The sequence below is a fragment of the Gavia stellata genome, chromosome 22 (genome assembly GCF_030936135.1).
Source record: "Gavia stellata isolate bGavSte3 chromosome 22, bGavSte3.hap2, whole genome shotgun sequence".
Lineage (NCBI taxonomy): Eukaryota > Metazoa > Chordata > Aves > Gaviiformes > Gaviidae > Gavia > Gavia stellata.
Window position 1 is genome coordinate 2,711,113 of NC_082615.1, and position 16,644 is coordinate 2,727,756.

The 16,644-nt window shown below is 50.0% G+C and overlaps 1 protein-coding gene across 1 annotated transcript in view; it reads left to right on the forward strand.

Moving 5' to 3' along the window:
• The window catches only part of NTN1 (netrin 1), a 106,016-nt gene that overhangs the window by 61,157 nt on the left and 28,215 nt on the right, over positions 1–16,644 (forward strand). Inside the window, exons 3-4 of the mRNA XM_059828316.1 lie at positions 11,411–11,560; positions 14,870–14,923. Coding sequence (XP_059684299.1) covers positions 11,411–11,560; positions 14,870–14,923 — 204 coding nt within the window. The remainder of the gene's footprint in view (positions 1–11,410; positions 11,561–14,869; positions 14,924–16,644) is intronic.

Sequence of the window (16,644 nt, forward strand, 5' to 3'; positions counted from 1 at the left end):
AGGGCTCCCTGGGGCAGCACGGCCACCAGTGGTGGCTCCTGGCAGGGCTCCTGTCCCCAGCCTTTCCTTGTCCATAGGAGTATCCCAGCTGGGTGGGTCCCACAGGCTCCCTCCTGTCCAGGGACCCCGTTACTGCTGGGCATCAGTGCAGGAGATCTACCCTTGGTGTCCACCTTAGGAGGAGGTGAAGTGCATCCTAAGAGAGATGCTCCTCTCCCCAGAGCAACCTCACATTGATGCCCATCTCTTGTCCAGCTCATTCGTGGTTTCACAAGGCAAAGTCCAAGGCAATACTTTCTATTAATTCCCCCCAGGGAGCTGTCTTTAATTATCAAGCTTCCTTCCCTTCCTTTTCTCCTTTTCTTCCTCTTTGAAGACCAGCTGGAGCTACCATTTAGATGAGAGATGAGCCAACTCGTAGTGCTGGCAGGACTTGGATCGAGTTCTTGTATCAAGGCTTGGTCATCCCTGAGAAATCACATCGCTGGAGAAATTCCAAACTTTCAAGTCATTGATCTGCCAAACATAGATTTTATTTTCTCCATAGGGCATGCTCTTCCATTGCTGCGAGAACAATTTTCTAGCTGTATTTCTATACTGCATTTGTTAGTGGCTATGCCTCAGCCACCCCCCTCCCCAAGGCCCCATAATTCTTTATATCGATATTATTCTAAGTGCTGAGCACTGATTTATGGTTTCTACATCTAAAACTTGTCATCAGCAACCCCCAGGCACACACAAACCAGTCAGAGAAAGTTTGTAGAAATGCAGCTTTAAGCTGTCCCATGCACACGGGTTGCTGCGTGGAAGTGACCTGGGGCAGCGCACGAGGCTTGAGTGCCACTGCCATCAAGTGCCACCACCACCAAGTGCCACCACCTCCATGGCACCTCCGGGGCCCAGAACAGAGCCACACCATTCACCCGCTTGGGCTGGAAGGGTCCCAAAGCAAAGATGGGACACGATTATTACAGAAACTGTTAAACTATTTTGAGTTTGTAGAGTGAAAACATGGAAAAGGAGTGATTTTTTTTTTTAATGAAGACTTGAGCTCAACACAACACGTCTACCTGGCCATGCCAACTTTTAAACATCCACGATTTTAATGATATATGAGCAGCTACACCAAATTAAGCAGCCACTTCTGTGGGAGATGGAGTTGGAAGTTTGCTGCATGGCAGCAGTGGAATATTCCTGTGGCAAACCCAGTGATTGAGACACTTTCTAATTGTTTCAAGCCAGATGGGGCTCCATGTGCCAGCCTTCATCCTGCTTTCCCTTCCACATGTGCCTTCCGGTTCCACAGACTTTCTAATTAAGTCTGATCTATGTGAGCCATCAGTGAGGAACAAACCAAATGTCGGAGCCGTGTACAGCCCTTTCCCCCAGCCCAGGGCGGCTCCACCACCTCCACGCGGTGCACGGGGATGGTGCCACGCACTGGAGCACACATTTAGGGACCACAAATATCATGTTCCAGTTTCATGTTTGTAACCACTGGTGATCTGAAGAAGTTGTACTTTTTGCTCCCCTGTATATGTCCCCCTGGAAGTGCTCCAGTATTGGTGTTAGTTGTCTGTTCTAGTGCAAATTAACTGGGATGAGGGTAAAATCTTGCTGTCTGGTCTCCCCAGAGATTCATCAGTGACTTTCTCCTCTCTCTGACTTATGATCAGGGCCACCTCCCCGCATACAGCAGCATTCAAACAGATATTTTCTTTCAGTGGAATATATTTTAGGCAGTCTGGGATTGAAACCTGGATGCTCGGAGAGAGCACAGGGGACTGATAGGAGACCCCCACCCCAGGGACTGACAGAGCACCAAGGGGCATCGCCGTGGGCAGGGACGTTCTGCACTTGCTGGGGGTCTCTGGTCTGCTACAGTCTACAGACATTGGCTTAGAAGGTCATTAATAAAAAAAAAAAAAAAAAATTAAAAAAAAGAGAGAGGTAAAAAGAAGAGAGAGAGGTTTGTTTGTGCCGGCTGATAAGATCAGAGCAAAATCACCTCCATGCCAAAAATTTCCTTAAGCTGCAGCTGTCTTCAAGCTCCAGGGAAGTCAATAATTTCACGTATTGCTCCCACCCAGGAGGGTTTTGCCGTGCGATTCGACTCCCCTGCAAGCCTGGACTCTCCCACGGGGCTGGGCAGACGCTGTGCACCCCAGCACCGCGGCAGTGCCGTGGGAGAGGGGCTGCTTCTTCGCCTGGGGCCTCCATTCTCCTCCAAAAAGCCACGCTGGCACTTCCAGAGCCCTTTTCAGCAAAGCTCCCCTCTCTTCTAGGAGTGTCTTTTGGACTTTGCCGAATCAGTAGAATCTAACTTGCGTTTAAAGGCAAATTTGAAACAGACCTGGTTTAGGGACGGGGGTGTGTGGAAGGGGCTTTTGACATATCTCAAACGGGCTGGGAAGACATCTGGACATAAACAAGACAGCATCTCACCGGGCGGGGGCCTGACCTGCAGCGCAAACCCCGGAGCACAGCTCTGATGCATCCGCTCGGCATCCCCAGCCCCGTCGAGAGCACCCGGTCCTGCAGGAGAAGGGCGCGGGGCCCCAGCGATGCCCCACGTGCCGCGCTCCTGCAGACGCTCTCCCACAAATGCACCCACCGGTTGCTTATTCCACCCACATGAGTAAAACCAGGACCCAAAGCACCATCTCCCAGGAGAAGGGCAACACCAGGCGAGCTGGTTTAGAGATGCATCTCCACTGCAATAGGAGACCTCCATCGCTTTTAGCACGGGAGGGAGGAACAGCCCCACGAAAGGATGAGCTGAAAAAGCATGCAAAGAGCCCCCAGAAAGGGTAAAAGCCGTGGCAGAAACTGCCAGCACTGTCTGGGGCTTGTAGATGTTGGGGCGAGATGCTTTGCTGACTGTGGGGAGCGAAGATGTGCGACGGACAAGGCTCAGCCAGAGATCCTCTGAAGGACCTTGAGCTCTCCATTGCAGCCTAGAAACCTTTCCCCCAGCACCTTCAGAGGGGAGATATAGCTCACGACAGAGTCCCAAATCCATGTCAGACATTTGGACGATCTAGCTTATTAAGAAAATTCAGACAGTGTCGATTCCCTGACAGAAGCACTGCATTTCTGAAAAATCCCATCCTTGCAATGATGGTGCCTGAGGGGAGTTTTACTGGCTACATTTGGGGCCAACCACCTTCAAAACTGTTTGGATTTGGTTTTTCAGCAGAAATACCTCCATGAACAATCCCAAGGGCAGGTTTGGACTTTGTTTTTTCAGAAGTGGCAGGGTGCGACACAATAGAGGGGAATTTGCACCCTATTTAAAAAAAAAAAAACAAAACCAGACTAAAACCCAGTTCTTCATCACAAGTCTCAGACTAAGAACAAAAGTTGCTAAATTCATTTATGTAGCCAGACCTTTGCATATCTCCGAGACAGAGGAAAGAAAAGGAATAATTTGCCTTCCCCATAAATATTTTCAAACTGTTGAGATAATTTCCTGCTTCAGATCAGTTCTCGAGAGTGAAAAGTCCTCCAGGCTCTCGGTCCTGAACATGAAAACAAAGTTCAGTCCCGTGACCCGCATGCCCTGTTCTGATTTTAAGCATACTAAAATGAAAAGGCTTTTTTCTCAAATAGGTATCTTCCAGTAAAACGTACACTTCTCAGAGCATCACAGATCAGTGGCCTGGATTTGTGCCCCAGGAGCTCTCAATGTTTTGTGGGCACTCGGAGTGTTAGGGGGGCTCTCCCCACTGTGGGTGCTTTAGTGTCTGATAAGGGCTGTGCACACCGAAGGGATCCCCCTCTGCTGAGCTTTTTCTAAGGTTTCTATCTCATCTACCCAACTGCCTTATTTCATGAGGCTTGTGGCAACCTCATTATCTCTGAGACTTTTGCTCCGCTGCCAGATTTGATTGAAATATTATTAGTGGGAGAATACGCTTGTAGGAACCTCATTTCCTCAGGAGCCAGGCTAAAAACACATCAGGAGGAGAAAATGTTTGCCTTTTTTTTTTTTCCTCAATAAAAGTATTTTCCAACCCACTCTTTCTCATGCAATGTCTCCCATGAGAGCAGGTTGAGCCTTATTTTGCGTTAGAGCCCCGAGGACACCGTGCCCGATGACTGTGCCCCACTACGTTGCTCTCTGCCTGGCCAGAGCTGCCCCTGGGGGACTTTGACCAGACTTTACATTTTTCAATGGAAAAATAAAAGGAGTGACATCCTCCGTGATGAAACCCAAGTCCTGCCAGCAAAGTGGGGAGAAGGAAGCCCCAATGCTTCATCCCTGTGTGTCTCAGCATCCTCACCGCTCTCCCTGGCAGCTTCTCCGGCTCCGCTGCAATCACCCAAAAGCTGGAGCTCCAAGGCGATAGGGGAATTTTTAACAATTTTTTAACAAGAGGATTTTCAAGCATTTTGGAAAGTGTTGCCATAATTGTCTTATTGTCTGTATCACTAATGCCTGCCCATAGCGCGCCTGCCCAAAAAGTGGATTTATTACCGTGGTTCAAAGCCCCCTCTGGATTAGCGGCGACTCCTGCTCAGTAGAGGCATTGTGGGCCCCGTCTGTTACTTGTTACAGAGAACACAAAGACAAGGTCTAATCTGTGAAATTTGGCCCAAACCACAGGGCGCCAAAGCCCTTGGCTTCCCCAGTTCAGGAGGAAGAAATGGGAGAGCCTGAGAGAGCCTGAGAAGCGGTGCAGGAGGAGGGACACTGTGAAACGCCAAGAGATTATTTGGCTTTGCCTGATAAAAGGGGGAATTCATTTTCTGCTGGCAAGAAACCTTTAAATCTCCAAGAGAATGTGCTGAGGGACATTGTGCATGAACATGATCCTTTGGAGAGCTAAATCCAGTTCACAGTTATCGCAGACAAGCTGACGAGATCTCATTGCAAAGCAGTTAACAGATAATATTTAAAGCCATTATTAGTATTCAGAGTTAACACAGAGATGTTTCAACCTCTGCTTCTGGTTAGCAAACTAGCTGGGGCCAGGCTGGGTGGGTACACATTAAATACCACAGTTTCTCTTCCCCATGATATAAACCTGCAGGATTTGCAGGACGTGCCACCCATGGTGGAGATGCTCTGCCGTTAAACACGGTCTCGCCCATCCCTGCAGGATTCGTCCCCAGAGCCAGCATAAACCTCTCTGCACTGCTCAGGTGCACAGATATCAGATCATAACTCTCCTCGCCCACGGGCAAATAACCAGGGTAGGTCTCCAAAGGAAGGAACACAGCTTGTTTTGAATTGTTTCTCCAAACCCAGGAGCCAAAGCAAACCTGCTAAAAAAAGCCTGCCCAGGTCAGGTCTTTGGGGCAGCTTCAAGGCTGGGGTCACCGTTGAGATGCATCACAGCTGTGGGGGGACAACCGGAGCTTCTGACACCTTGCATTCCCTGGGCAGATGTGTACACTGGAACCAGGATTTAAAGCACCCGAGTTACTAAAGACAATGGAGCAGGGAAAAAAACCTCAACAACTACAAAAAAGCTTGCTTAGTAATGGTATCTGAACAATAACTCTAAATGCTAAAACATAAGACTAAGTGAAATAAGTTTACTGCATCAGGATGACATGGGCTGCACTATTGAAGCAACAGGCAAATTTAAGTTGAGTTGTTTCGACATGTTGCTGTTTAAAATATTGTCGGAATCAAAGCGTCCACACAAGAAGCTTGATTTTGGTGCATTTTTTTCCAGCAGAAAGCTTCTGTAGCCACTTTTTTTTCTCCAGTTGGAGTCTTTGGAGGAAAGGAGGAAAGAAACCAAAGGGAGGCAATTTTGGCCATCATTCTGGAAAAGCATTTAAAATCATGGTTAAATATAAATGTGTACCTAAGGCACATTGGCTACGTGGGACTTAAATTCACACTTAAAGCTGAGCGTGATTTCCTGAAGAAGGTTCTTTCTCCATACAGGAACCTTCATCAATGACTATTGCAAATTAAGGTGTTTTTTTCCAGCTTAATGTATTGCTGTTTTACTGCTTAGTGCACAGCATAAGGTAAAGCGCTCATGCTTTGGGCTTTTAAATCTAGGAGCCCTGCGATGTATGTTATCATTGCAGACACAGTGTGACAAGAGGAAATCTGGACACCCCCTGAAATCAAGTCTTTTTCTGTTGTTCAGTCAAATGGATTTTTCATCATTCTAAGAAACTCCCAAGGAAACAGCTTTCCCGAAAACAGGAAGATGCTAATTCTCCAAAAATGCAGGTCCTTTCAGGTACCTTCTCAAAAAAGGTCACACTTGAAGAGAGCTAAGCCTGGAGATTTATCCCTCTGTTTACCTTTCAACACACATGTGTGTGGGAAGATTAGCAGCTGGGAATACCTCCAACCAAAATTCAGGGGTGGAAAAATACTTGCAATTTTGTCATGCTATTTGTCAACCTTCGATGGGCCACAGACATCCCAGCAAGTTCAATCACTTTTCTAGGGCATTTTGCATCCTTTCACACATGGTCCTAAGATTTGCTTTCAGGTATTTTTTAGTCCCAAACCAGTCAAATCACAGCTGAAGCACAGAAACGCACCGTTGCCTATGCTCAAGCGGACGATGGTCTGCCTCAGCAGATTCATGCATATAATAGTGGCTTGTCTTGGAAGCTTCAGACAGAGATATAAAACTCTACGACGGACAGTTTTGCAATAGCATGCCCCCAGGGGAAATCTCTTCCTAACTGCAGGCAGTTAGTAGCTGGCTTGGAGTGCTTATATCCGTATATATATTAATCCCAGCTAATGTAACTACAGATGTTCTCATTCATAGGCCTATCTAATCCTGTTGGGTCTTTGCCATGGTGTCTCGTAGCATGAGTTCTACGAGTTAATTACGTGCAGTGCAAAGAAGCATTTCCTTTTATCATTGAAAAAGGTTGCCTTTTAAATGCATTGAATGTCCCTTTGTTCCTGTATTTTAAGGACCAGTGAAGAGGAGCACCTGTCTGACCTTCCCGGCGCTGTGCATTACTTGGCAGCCCTCCATCGTCTCTTGGCAAGGCATTTCTAATCTTTTCCATCACCCTCAGATGGGTGCCTCTCCGTGCCTTTCACTTCAGTTTCCCAGCTGAGGATGTACTATTGATTTCTATAGTGTCATGATATGATATTCAGTGTTACTCTCTACCCTTTCATCATACAACCTACTATCTTGTTGCTCTTCTGAGCTCCGTTGCAATCAGCCAGATGTTTCATTGACTCCTAGATCTTTTCCTGGAGTGGTTGCAGTTAATTGGGACCCTTCAGCGTGTATGAGCCATCCTGTTCCCTCCTTCCAATTATGCCTCCTTCTGCGCACTGTTTTTTGTCTGCTATCCCCTCACCCATCGGGCCAGTGTGGCTAGGTCTCACGGAAGACCTGCGTGGTCTCCTCGTGTCTGGACTAGCCAAGCTGAAGGCGGTCACCTGGAAATGCTGTTAGGTCCCTGCTTTACAGGTCATAGTTATTACATAAGAAAAATCAGCTCTTGTGGGCAGAGGCACCCCAATTGCTACCCTCATTCCCCATTAAAACCTCACCATACACTCCTGCTCCTTGTTTTCTCCTCCACAGCCAGATTTTTAAGCATAAAATGACTTCATTTTTCACTAGTAATTCCTGGTCATCTCTGCCACAGACACTCATTGAAGATTCTTCTTAAAGAATTTCTGAAAGAACTAAAGGATGACAGTTATTTTCCTTCCCCCTGATGCTGTGTGAACTAACAGACTAAAGACACGCTGTTTTCTTGCACCAGCGTCATTTCTCTTTGCTCTTCTCCCAACTCACTCACTGCACCATTGCATCCTCCTCTATGGAGTGAGTCTTTTCAGCAAGGCATGAGGATACAGAGGATAAATCAGCTGTTATGCCCCTTATTATCTCCAACGATGGCCCAGGCACCCTCCTTCCCTGATCAGTGAGGATTTCTCAGCTCCGGTGCCTCATGGTCTCTGCCCTGCTCAGTGCAGAGGCCGGCTGATACTCTGCATCGCGGTGGGTGACACACGAACACTTGCACCCGGGGAAGTCCGGGCATGAAAATATGTTTTGTGACTCAAAAGGTGCCTATCAGAAAGGCACTGAGGACCCAAAGGGGTGTTTGCATCAATCACAGCCCCTTTGCGAATCTAGTGCAGTCTTTCCTCAATTTGGGGTTGCAACCCAAAGGAATTTGAACTGTACTGGAAAAGTCAGTATTAACCACCAGCAGCCCAGCTACTCCATGGCTGGAGAAGGAGAAGAGCCTGTAATTGCTGGCTGCAAGTGTTTGCACTGGCCAGGGAACTGCAAATTGCCTTTAATTGCTCCTAATTGCTGGCACTGGTTCAGTTCCTCTGGGACAGGGACGGCAAATGTACATCTGCAGACTCTGCTTAGACCACCTCCTGCCTCCCCGCGCCAGGAGGGTTGAGTTGCTGCTGATTCGGAGAGTTTTCTGGAAGATAGAAAAGTCAAAATGAGGTCAGGCGTTCAAGGAGCCGGAGTGCTGCTGCCCAAGGTGGTCGTCCCGCACTTGCAGGGCTCTGTGCTGCAACAGAGAGTGGGGAACCGGTGGCAGAAAGCACATCCCTACGCCCAGAGAAGATTTACCCCACAGCGTGTCGGAGGGAGTTATCAGCGATCAGCCAGCGGTTTCTCCTGGTGAGGTCCTGGACCAAGGGCTGGTGAATCTCAGCTCCTCCGCCACTTGTCTACCCTGTAACCTTGGGCACATCATGCGTGCCCATGGGGACACGGCTAACACCCATGCTGCAGAGCCCTCGCAGGAGCCTGGCTTGGGGAGGGAGTAGACAACCTCAGACAGATACGGCTGTAAAAATAACCACTGCAGCTTTGGACAAGCTGTGCCGAGGCATTACCTCATGAGGGAAGGAAGCAGCAGCATCGCTATTTATTTATGTGGTGTCCAAAAGAGCGCTCTGTGCTCTGCAGCCCGTCCTCCAAGAGCCTGATTCTGTAAATCTTACTCATCACGAAGGCTTTTTATCCTCTTTTTCCTCTTTTTTTTTTTTTCCTCTCTCGTCCAAGCGGTCCCACTGAAATCAGTGCAATCGGTTCACATGGGGGAGGATTACTCACAGGATGGGGGTTTGCAGGCAATGCCTGAAACCAGCACGCGCAGCCCCAGAGGGGACGCCTGAAACATGAGGCATGTTCCTCCCCATCCTCCTGCCCTTTGCCTCTTCTTGTGTAACCCTTCCCTGATTTGCTTATTTTTGTATTAACTCCTGCCTCCCTGCTCTTCTTTAACTCTTTTCTATCCTGTTGCTTCTTCAGGCTCTTGCTTAATGTGTTTTTATTCCCTCTTCCCCAGCAATATTGAAGGCATCCCTTGGGGCTGCAGCGTGCAGGTTTTCCCACCTAAACGTCGCTCTGCTCTCTGCGCTCATCACCAGCCACACTGATCTAATGTTAAAAGTTTTCCCATCAAAACTGGCTTTGATATGAAAGCAAGTTTTCTGTTACGGGCAGGTTTGCAAGCGGCTGGTTCCCAGAGGCAGCTCAAAGGCAGGGAGGGAGAGTAGGACTTTTAATCAAAAACCCCAAGTCCGAAGTGTTAGGGAAGGAGGAGAAAAGAAGCAAAAGCTTTGTTGGTTTGCGTTTTTTTTCCCCTCCCACGTGAAAAATCATCAGCTTTTGGCAAGGCTCGGTCTCTTCCCATCCAGCACTGGCAGAGCCGGGGGACGGCAGCAGTTTGCTCATGCTCTGGGGTGGGCTGCGTGGGGACGGGATGCCCCGTGCGGGGAGAAGGGGACATGCCAGTGCAGGGGGGCTCCAGGCACCATCCAAACCCTGCTGTGAGGGGGACCAGCCTGGGAGCTGCTGCCCAGTAAAGGACAAACTGGGGGCTGCCAGTACAGGGAGCAGGAGCAGGATGATGCTGGGGCAGGTTGGAGGGAACCTCCAGCCAGACACCAAAACTTGGACACCCAACACCAGTGAACGTGGGATGTGATCTGCCGTCCCCAAATGATTTAGGGTGTCTCAGAGCCAGGGGGGTGCAAGACAAACCAAGAGGTTTTGTAGGGTCCAGCACAAACCCTCATGGGAGTGATATGCTCAATTTGGGGGATTTGGGGGTGTTTGAAAGCCAAGCCCAGCCGCTGGAGCCTGTGGAGACACTTGCGCTGGTCCTGACCCACAGACCAGCCCCCTCTAGGTTTTGGGCAGTGGGGCAGGTTTTCCCCAAACCCTTTTTCTGGCAGGCAGCTCCCCTGAGGGGCAGAAGGAGAGCAGGATCAGTGCTCCCCAGGGAGGGTTTTGGCTGGCTCCTTCCCGAGGATGCTGCACAAGAAAAGGAAAGCTTTCCTGCCTTTCCCTGCCACCGCTCAGCAGGGGCAGACCACAGTCTGGCACGGCGCTTGCAGCTCTTAGAAATCGGGACTGTTAACAAATGTGCGAGGCCATAATCCTTTTGGAGCAGTGATGATAACAAGCCCCGATGCTTTTTTTTTTTTTTTTTTAACTAACAGCTGCGCCGGTAAGTCCCACTGTGGGAAATGAGATGGTGAATGATTTCAAGTGCAGTATTTACATCCCCTGCCAAACCCTTCACATCTGCCCAGCTCTGCCGTCAAGCCTCTATCCATCTGGCCGGGAACAGCAGGTCCTCCAGCCTGCCTGCATCCCACAAGGGCATTTCCTTCCTGTGCCCGCAGTGCCAGCTGCCAGGGATGCGGCTCAGCGGGGAAGGGCTCGAGCAAAAGCACTGAAAGAAGGGTGTTGTGGGTTTTTTTTGTAGTGCACGTGAAATGAATTCCCAACATCTCCGAAAGCAATTGCTTCCTGCCTGAGATCTCGTGGGCTGAAGGGGTGATGAAATGCTCCTTGATTTTGTACCTCTTCCTTACAGCGCTGCCACTGCTCCAGGGAGCCCAGGGAGGGTTGAAGCCGGCTGGGGTGGGGGCAGCGAGTGCTGCGGCTCTTGGAGTCACCCCAGCAGTGCTGCTTTTCCTGCCCCCCTCCTCTTCAAGCCCTGCAAACTCTTTCTTGATCGCAGCATCTGTGGGATGAGGTGGTTGCAGTGTCTATGGGTGGGTGTCCTTGAGCAGGGTCTCAGACACCCCACGCTGCCTCCCTGGATCTGTAGAGCAAAGAGCACTCGTTGCCGTGGGCGAGATGTCCTGGCTGCAGTTCCGTCCCCACAGCGGGACCGGCTGTGGCTGGGCCATCCCCCCTCCGGTGCTATCCCCTCTGCGCCTAAGCAATGGCTGTGTGCACCCCCTCTGCCAAATGCCACCTCTGTTTCAGGTTAGTGCGGACCCTGGCTGGACGGGACGTTTGCTGGAGGTCCAGCGCCGGCTGCGGAGAAGGTGGAGCTATGCCATGAGAGCTGCCGGCAGCCCCCGGCACTCAGCCCGCTCCCCACCGATGCCACAACGCTGCCTGCGCCTGCTCTCCTCTCCCCCTGACCCTCTTGTTGTGTGTTCCCCCCACAGAGTGCGATTGCCATCCCGTGGGCGCTGCTGGCCAAACCTGTAACCAAACCACGGGCCAATGTCCCTGTAAAGATGGTGTCACCGGCATCACGTGCAATCGATGCGCCAAAGGCTACCAGCAAAGCCGGTCTCCCATTGCCCCCTGCATAAGTAGGTGGATCACTTTTTCGATGTCTGTAGATTAGAGATATTAACCTTTATAAACCCACAGGAGCCACTGCCCAGGCTGGGTGGCTACTAACCCCACTGCATACGTGCCAACGGGCAGTGCTCAGGGGATGGAGCTGCCTGGGTACCCCTGCCAGCCGCACTGCCCACAGCAGGGTATATAGTCCAAAATTCAGCCCTAGCTTCCAAGTAGCTCTTCTGCCTTGTTGGGTGGGTTGTGTGAGTACATCTACAGCCCAATTTGTCAGTAATTTGATTTTGCTTCTCACAGCAAAGGTACCCTGAGAGCACATTTGCTTTGGGGTACCACATCAGGTCTGGATGCTAAGGCAAATTGCTACAAACAGTTTTTTCTCTCCAAAATCAGGCTGTGCTGCACTGGCACAGAGCTCAAATCAGAGGAGCTGACAGTTTGATGGAGCTGCCATCACAGTCACGCAGCCGGTAGCACCTGGATTGCTAAAGGGGATCTTACACTCACACAACCCACCCAGAAACATGGGCTGTTTTACCGTGTGCTTCCTTGGGTTTGCTTTTTAGTTTGCCTTCCCAAGGCTGCTCTCATCCTCTGCTCTTAAAACAACAGCAGCAAGCACCAGGTACAGCTCCCAAACATCTCCGTTGCAGCATTTGCTCTGCAAACATCCACATCCCCACTCAGTCCCTGTCGAGCGCTCGCTGCCTGGGCAAGGTGTGCTTTAGCCCAGTGCTTCTCTCTGCTGCCTGTTGGTTTTGCTGTTGTTGGATCATTCAGTAGTTCACGCACGGTGCAAGAAACATCTCCACCTGCCCTAACGAAACGAAGCATCAAAATTACGGTACCTGGGACAGGCTGGGAAGGAGGGGCTGCTCCCCTTGAGGTAGACTCCCTGCTGCTAAAAGGGGAAGAAAGGCCCAATGGGAAAAGAAAAGTGAAGGTTGAAAGAATCAAGTCTTTGCTGGGAACCCACACCCTGCTCCTGCACTGTCCCCTCACAGCATCTGCCTCTCAGGATGGCCATTGCCAAATTACGGGGCAGATACCCTTTCTCCACCTTCTCCTGCTGAGGAAAACATACATTCCAGGGTGGTTTTTGGTCACTTGAGATTCATTCTTCCTTGTGTCGCAATGGGACGGCAAGAGCTCAAACCAGATGCTTGTTTCCCCAAGATGCTACAGTCATGGCTCCGGTATGCTTTGCAGCAAGTATGCGCAAAGGTTTATCATTAATCATTCCCCAGGGCCATGGTAAATCAGGGGGTAAATTGTTCCTTGCATCACCTCCCTTGGGATTCATTGCACTAAATAAAGACAGACACACAATTTCAACACGATCCAACTAGGCATTTGGAGCCGGGCTGTGCTCACCCCAGCTGCGGAATCGGCGTGCTCAAGGCTGCCCGCTGGCGTGAGCCTCCAGGGCTGCCCTGCCCTGGCCCTGCAGCCCAGCCCCTGTTCCAGCACCCATGACTGCCCCTTAATTCTGTGTCACAGAAAAACATCCTTTCCAAGGGGCCACAGCTTTTGGTTGAAACGTTTTTTAAAGTAATGCTCTGGCCTGGCTACCAAGCTGCTGTGCAGTTGTTGGGAGTTTGATCTGCACATACGATGCTAAAGCAATTAAAGTGAGGATATGAGCAACTCACAATTCTCTCATCCTAGAAAAACCCTAACCAGCACATTTTCATCCTTGAAAAATGTCAGTCAGCATATCCTACGTGTGGGGGAGATATAATTCACACATATTTTATATGTGCGTAGTGGAGGGCACTTGCTCTCCATCTCTACCCACACTGCTCTCCCATCTGGCAGTGGGAGGGCACAGGTACGCTGCAGCTAGCAAGGGGCTGTCTATCTTGTCTGCAAGAGCACAGTTACGCTCTGATTTGCCACTGCTTATATTTTCCTTGTCCCAAAGACTTATAGTCATGCAAAAATCACCTTGTGGAGAACGAACAAGACACCAGTGGGGTCTGTCTGCACTGCAGCCCATGCCGGCAGGCACAAGCACCCACATCCAGCCGCCAGCATTGGGATGGCTGTGCTGGCTGTTCATGTACTGCCTGACTGTGCACTGTGTGTTTCACATGGGCTTATGCCTATGTTTAATTGCATGAGGGTGAATGGCTCAAAAAGTCATCTACGTTTTGGGTTGACGGTTGGACTTGATCTTAAAGGTCTTTTCCAACCTTAATGATTCTGTGATTCTGTGTAATGCTAATTGGGTTGCACCCCTACAAGCTGCCATGACTGCAATGCAGACAGACCCCAGCAAACCCTGCCTTCGTGGCCAGATAGGTTCCCAAGAGCAAAAGCAGAATGAGGCATATGCCAACCCCCAGCTCATGTAAATTCCACTTTCAAATGGACTTGTAGGGTGTTCCCCAGCCAGGATTCCCAGGGACGCACGGAAATTGCAGCACTGTGCCCTAAATGCGCAAAAGATGTCAGTAATGAGAGTTTCGTATGTGCACTGGGGAAAAGAGATCATCTTGCCAAAGTTGGGACCATATAATGCTCTCCACCTGCAGTCCATCCTTTTTAACATCAACAAACACAGTCAGACTTGGGCATGAAGATTCAGAACATTACGAGGTTTCAGCAATGCAAAGCCATCCCCAAATCAAAACCAGGGACCATTGCATTGGCATCAGATACGTTTGTGTTTCCTTTAAATGTGTGAGATAACACTTGCTTCTCAGCAGATAGATGCAATACTTTACTTGCATCCTATCTCACATGAAAGGAGTGGTAGCACTGCCTTGGACATGGATGGAAACAGCAGCTGGAAGGGACAACCCAGGGACAGGGAGAGGCATCAATGCTCCCGTTGCCTGCCGGGGCTGGGCACAGCACAGCAGGCAGCCACACCGCCCTGCCTGGCTTAGGCACCCTCCGAGCCACTGCAAGAGCATCCCTCACCCTGGGGTACAAACTGGGACCTAGCAATTGCAGCAGGTTGTGTCTGAGCAGCATAGGAATTCCTGGCTGTGGCACCACATCAGTTATCTGGCTGGCTGTATCGTCTTTTGTTTTTAGCCACAAGCCAAAATTTTTGGTTTAAAAAACCCTTTCCCACACCTTCTTGGGAGGCCCAGATCCCCAGTGGGTATGGTCCTGGTGTGCTGGTTTCTGGAGCTCTTGCAAGGCTCCTTGCTGGAGGACATAGTTGGGAAACACCCCTTGCTGGTAGACATGGTTGGGAAGGGAAAATGTGGTGTGTGCAGGGGCCAGGCTCTTTGGGATCTGGAATAATACCTCCTTCTTTTGTCTCCTCTCCTTTCCTGTCTACTTCTCGCTGTCCTGCACAGAGATCCCTGCCGCTCCCCCCACCACTGCCGCCAGCAGCACGGAGGAGCCTGCAGGTATGTTGCCTCTTCTTTTAAAGCATCTTGATGGTAAATGTCTTTTGAGCAATCGTCTACCTGAGATGAAATTGCATTAAATCAATACAAAAATTCTGTTGTTTCTATTGGAACAAGTGGTTTCCTTTTATGCCCAAAATGTCAGAGTGTTTGAAACAAGTGTGCACCGTCCCGAGAGATGGGTGTTTCCAGGAGCATGTAGGGGTGTAGAAAAGATGCAGAAAGATTTTCCCAGAGGTGCTAAATTTATAAGCCTACAGGGGTTACCCAATGTGGAACAAACGCTTGATGGAAAAGAGGGAAGGACTCAAGACCACCACTGGTTGATTGTTAAACTTTAGTGGTTATCTTCTCAAGAGGTTAAGAGAACAATTCTGCCAAGTTTTTCTGGTGGAGAAGGACTGGAGAGCCAAAAATCGTCCAAGAGAGAACAAAAAACCTAAGCGTTGCTTATTGCTGCATATGAGCATTTCCTTTATTTGCCTAGACCCGTGTATTTCTTGTGCTAAGCAATCTTAGGTGCTGGTGTGACCTGTGTATGTTATAGTAGGGTGTCTCATGTCCGGCTTTGCAGGTCCGCAGGGTGGGACATGGCTGCGGTTAGTGGCATCGTTGGGGGCCAGTTGTGCTCAGAGGTGTCTCAAGGGCAGTGACTGTAAAACAGGGGAAGCATCTCAGCTGGGAGCGGGAGGTCCTGCAGCTGCGGGTCCTGCAGTAAAAGGTCCTGCAGTAGCGGCTGCAGCCTGGGGACAGCTGATGGACTTGGATCACCATATTGATGCAAGCTGCAACACAGAGGATTGTGCTGAGAAAGCTTAGGCATGTTGCAGTGTGTGTATCCTCCCATTTCCCCTCCCCTTGTCCTTGCGCCAAAAACGACCCATGCAATGCCGACACGGGGTTCAACGAGTGTCTTCATACGCGCCATCTCCACCACTGCAGCTGCACCAACACTCCACCAGCCTCCTCTCCTGATTTACAACCTAGAGGGGCCAACACCTGCCCCTACCACATCACGGAGGGACTTTCCTGTCCCCAGCTCCCTCAGGGTCGGACGGGTCTGGGCAGGGGATGACAGCAGGAGCTGGAGGGCCCCAGGAACGGGTGACTTATCCCATCCCACTGCTTGCAGATTCCTGGGGTATTTGAACAGCACCATGACTGTGAAGGACATGGGTGTAAAGGTTGTTTACTTTTGTCTCACCAGTGTAGGAGGGTTCATAAATTAAGGATTTTGTACTAAAAGTGATGGGCATTGCCTTGAATTGAACTCTGAGCTAAGGCTTGTCCCGTGGCAGGGCTTTTCACACAGCTGTGGGGATTGCTGTATGCTCAGGAGCTCTTCTCAGGATGGGAAACCAAGGAAGCAAAGGGACAAGGTCTTTGGTCCCCAGTGCCACAGGAAGGTGAAGCCCAGGGTTTTATGCAGGACTGATTTAAAGGATGAGTTCTGCTGCCCATAAACATAATAGCAGCAACTCTGTATTTCAGTGTCTTCTCTTAAACTGGCATGAACAAGAAATATCTTGCGGCCTCAGATTTGTGTCTATTGCTTCACATGTACTTCTTAAGGTGTCTCCACTGACCTGCAGGGCTCAGAGGAGCATGAAGACACACCAAAAACCTGCCCCAGCCAGCATGCTTCCAGCTCGGGTGCTGATGCTCAGCCCTTTTGCTGCTCTGCCTTGTAAATTAGGTGCCAACATGAGATGTGAGGCTTG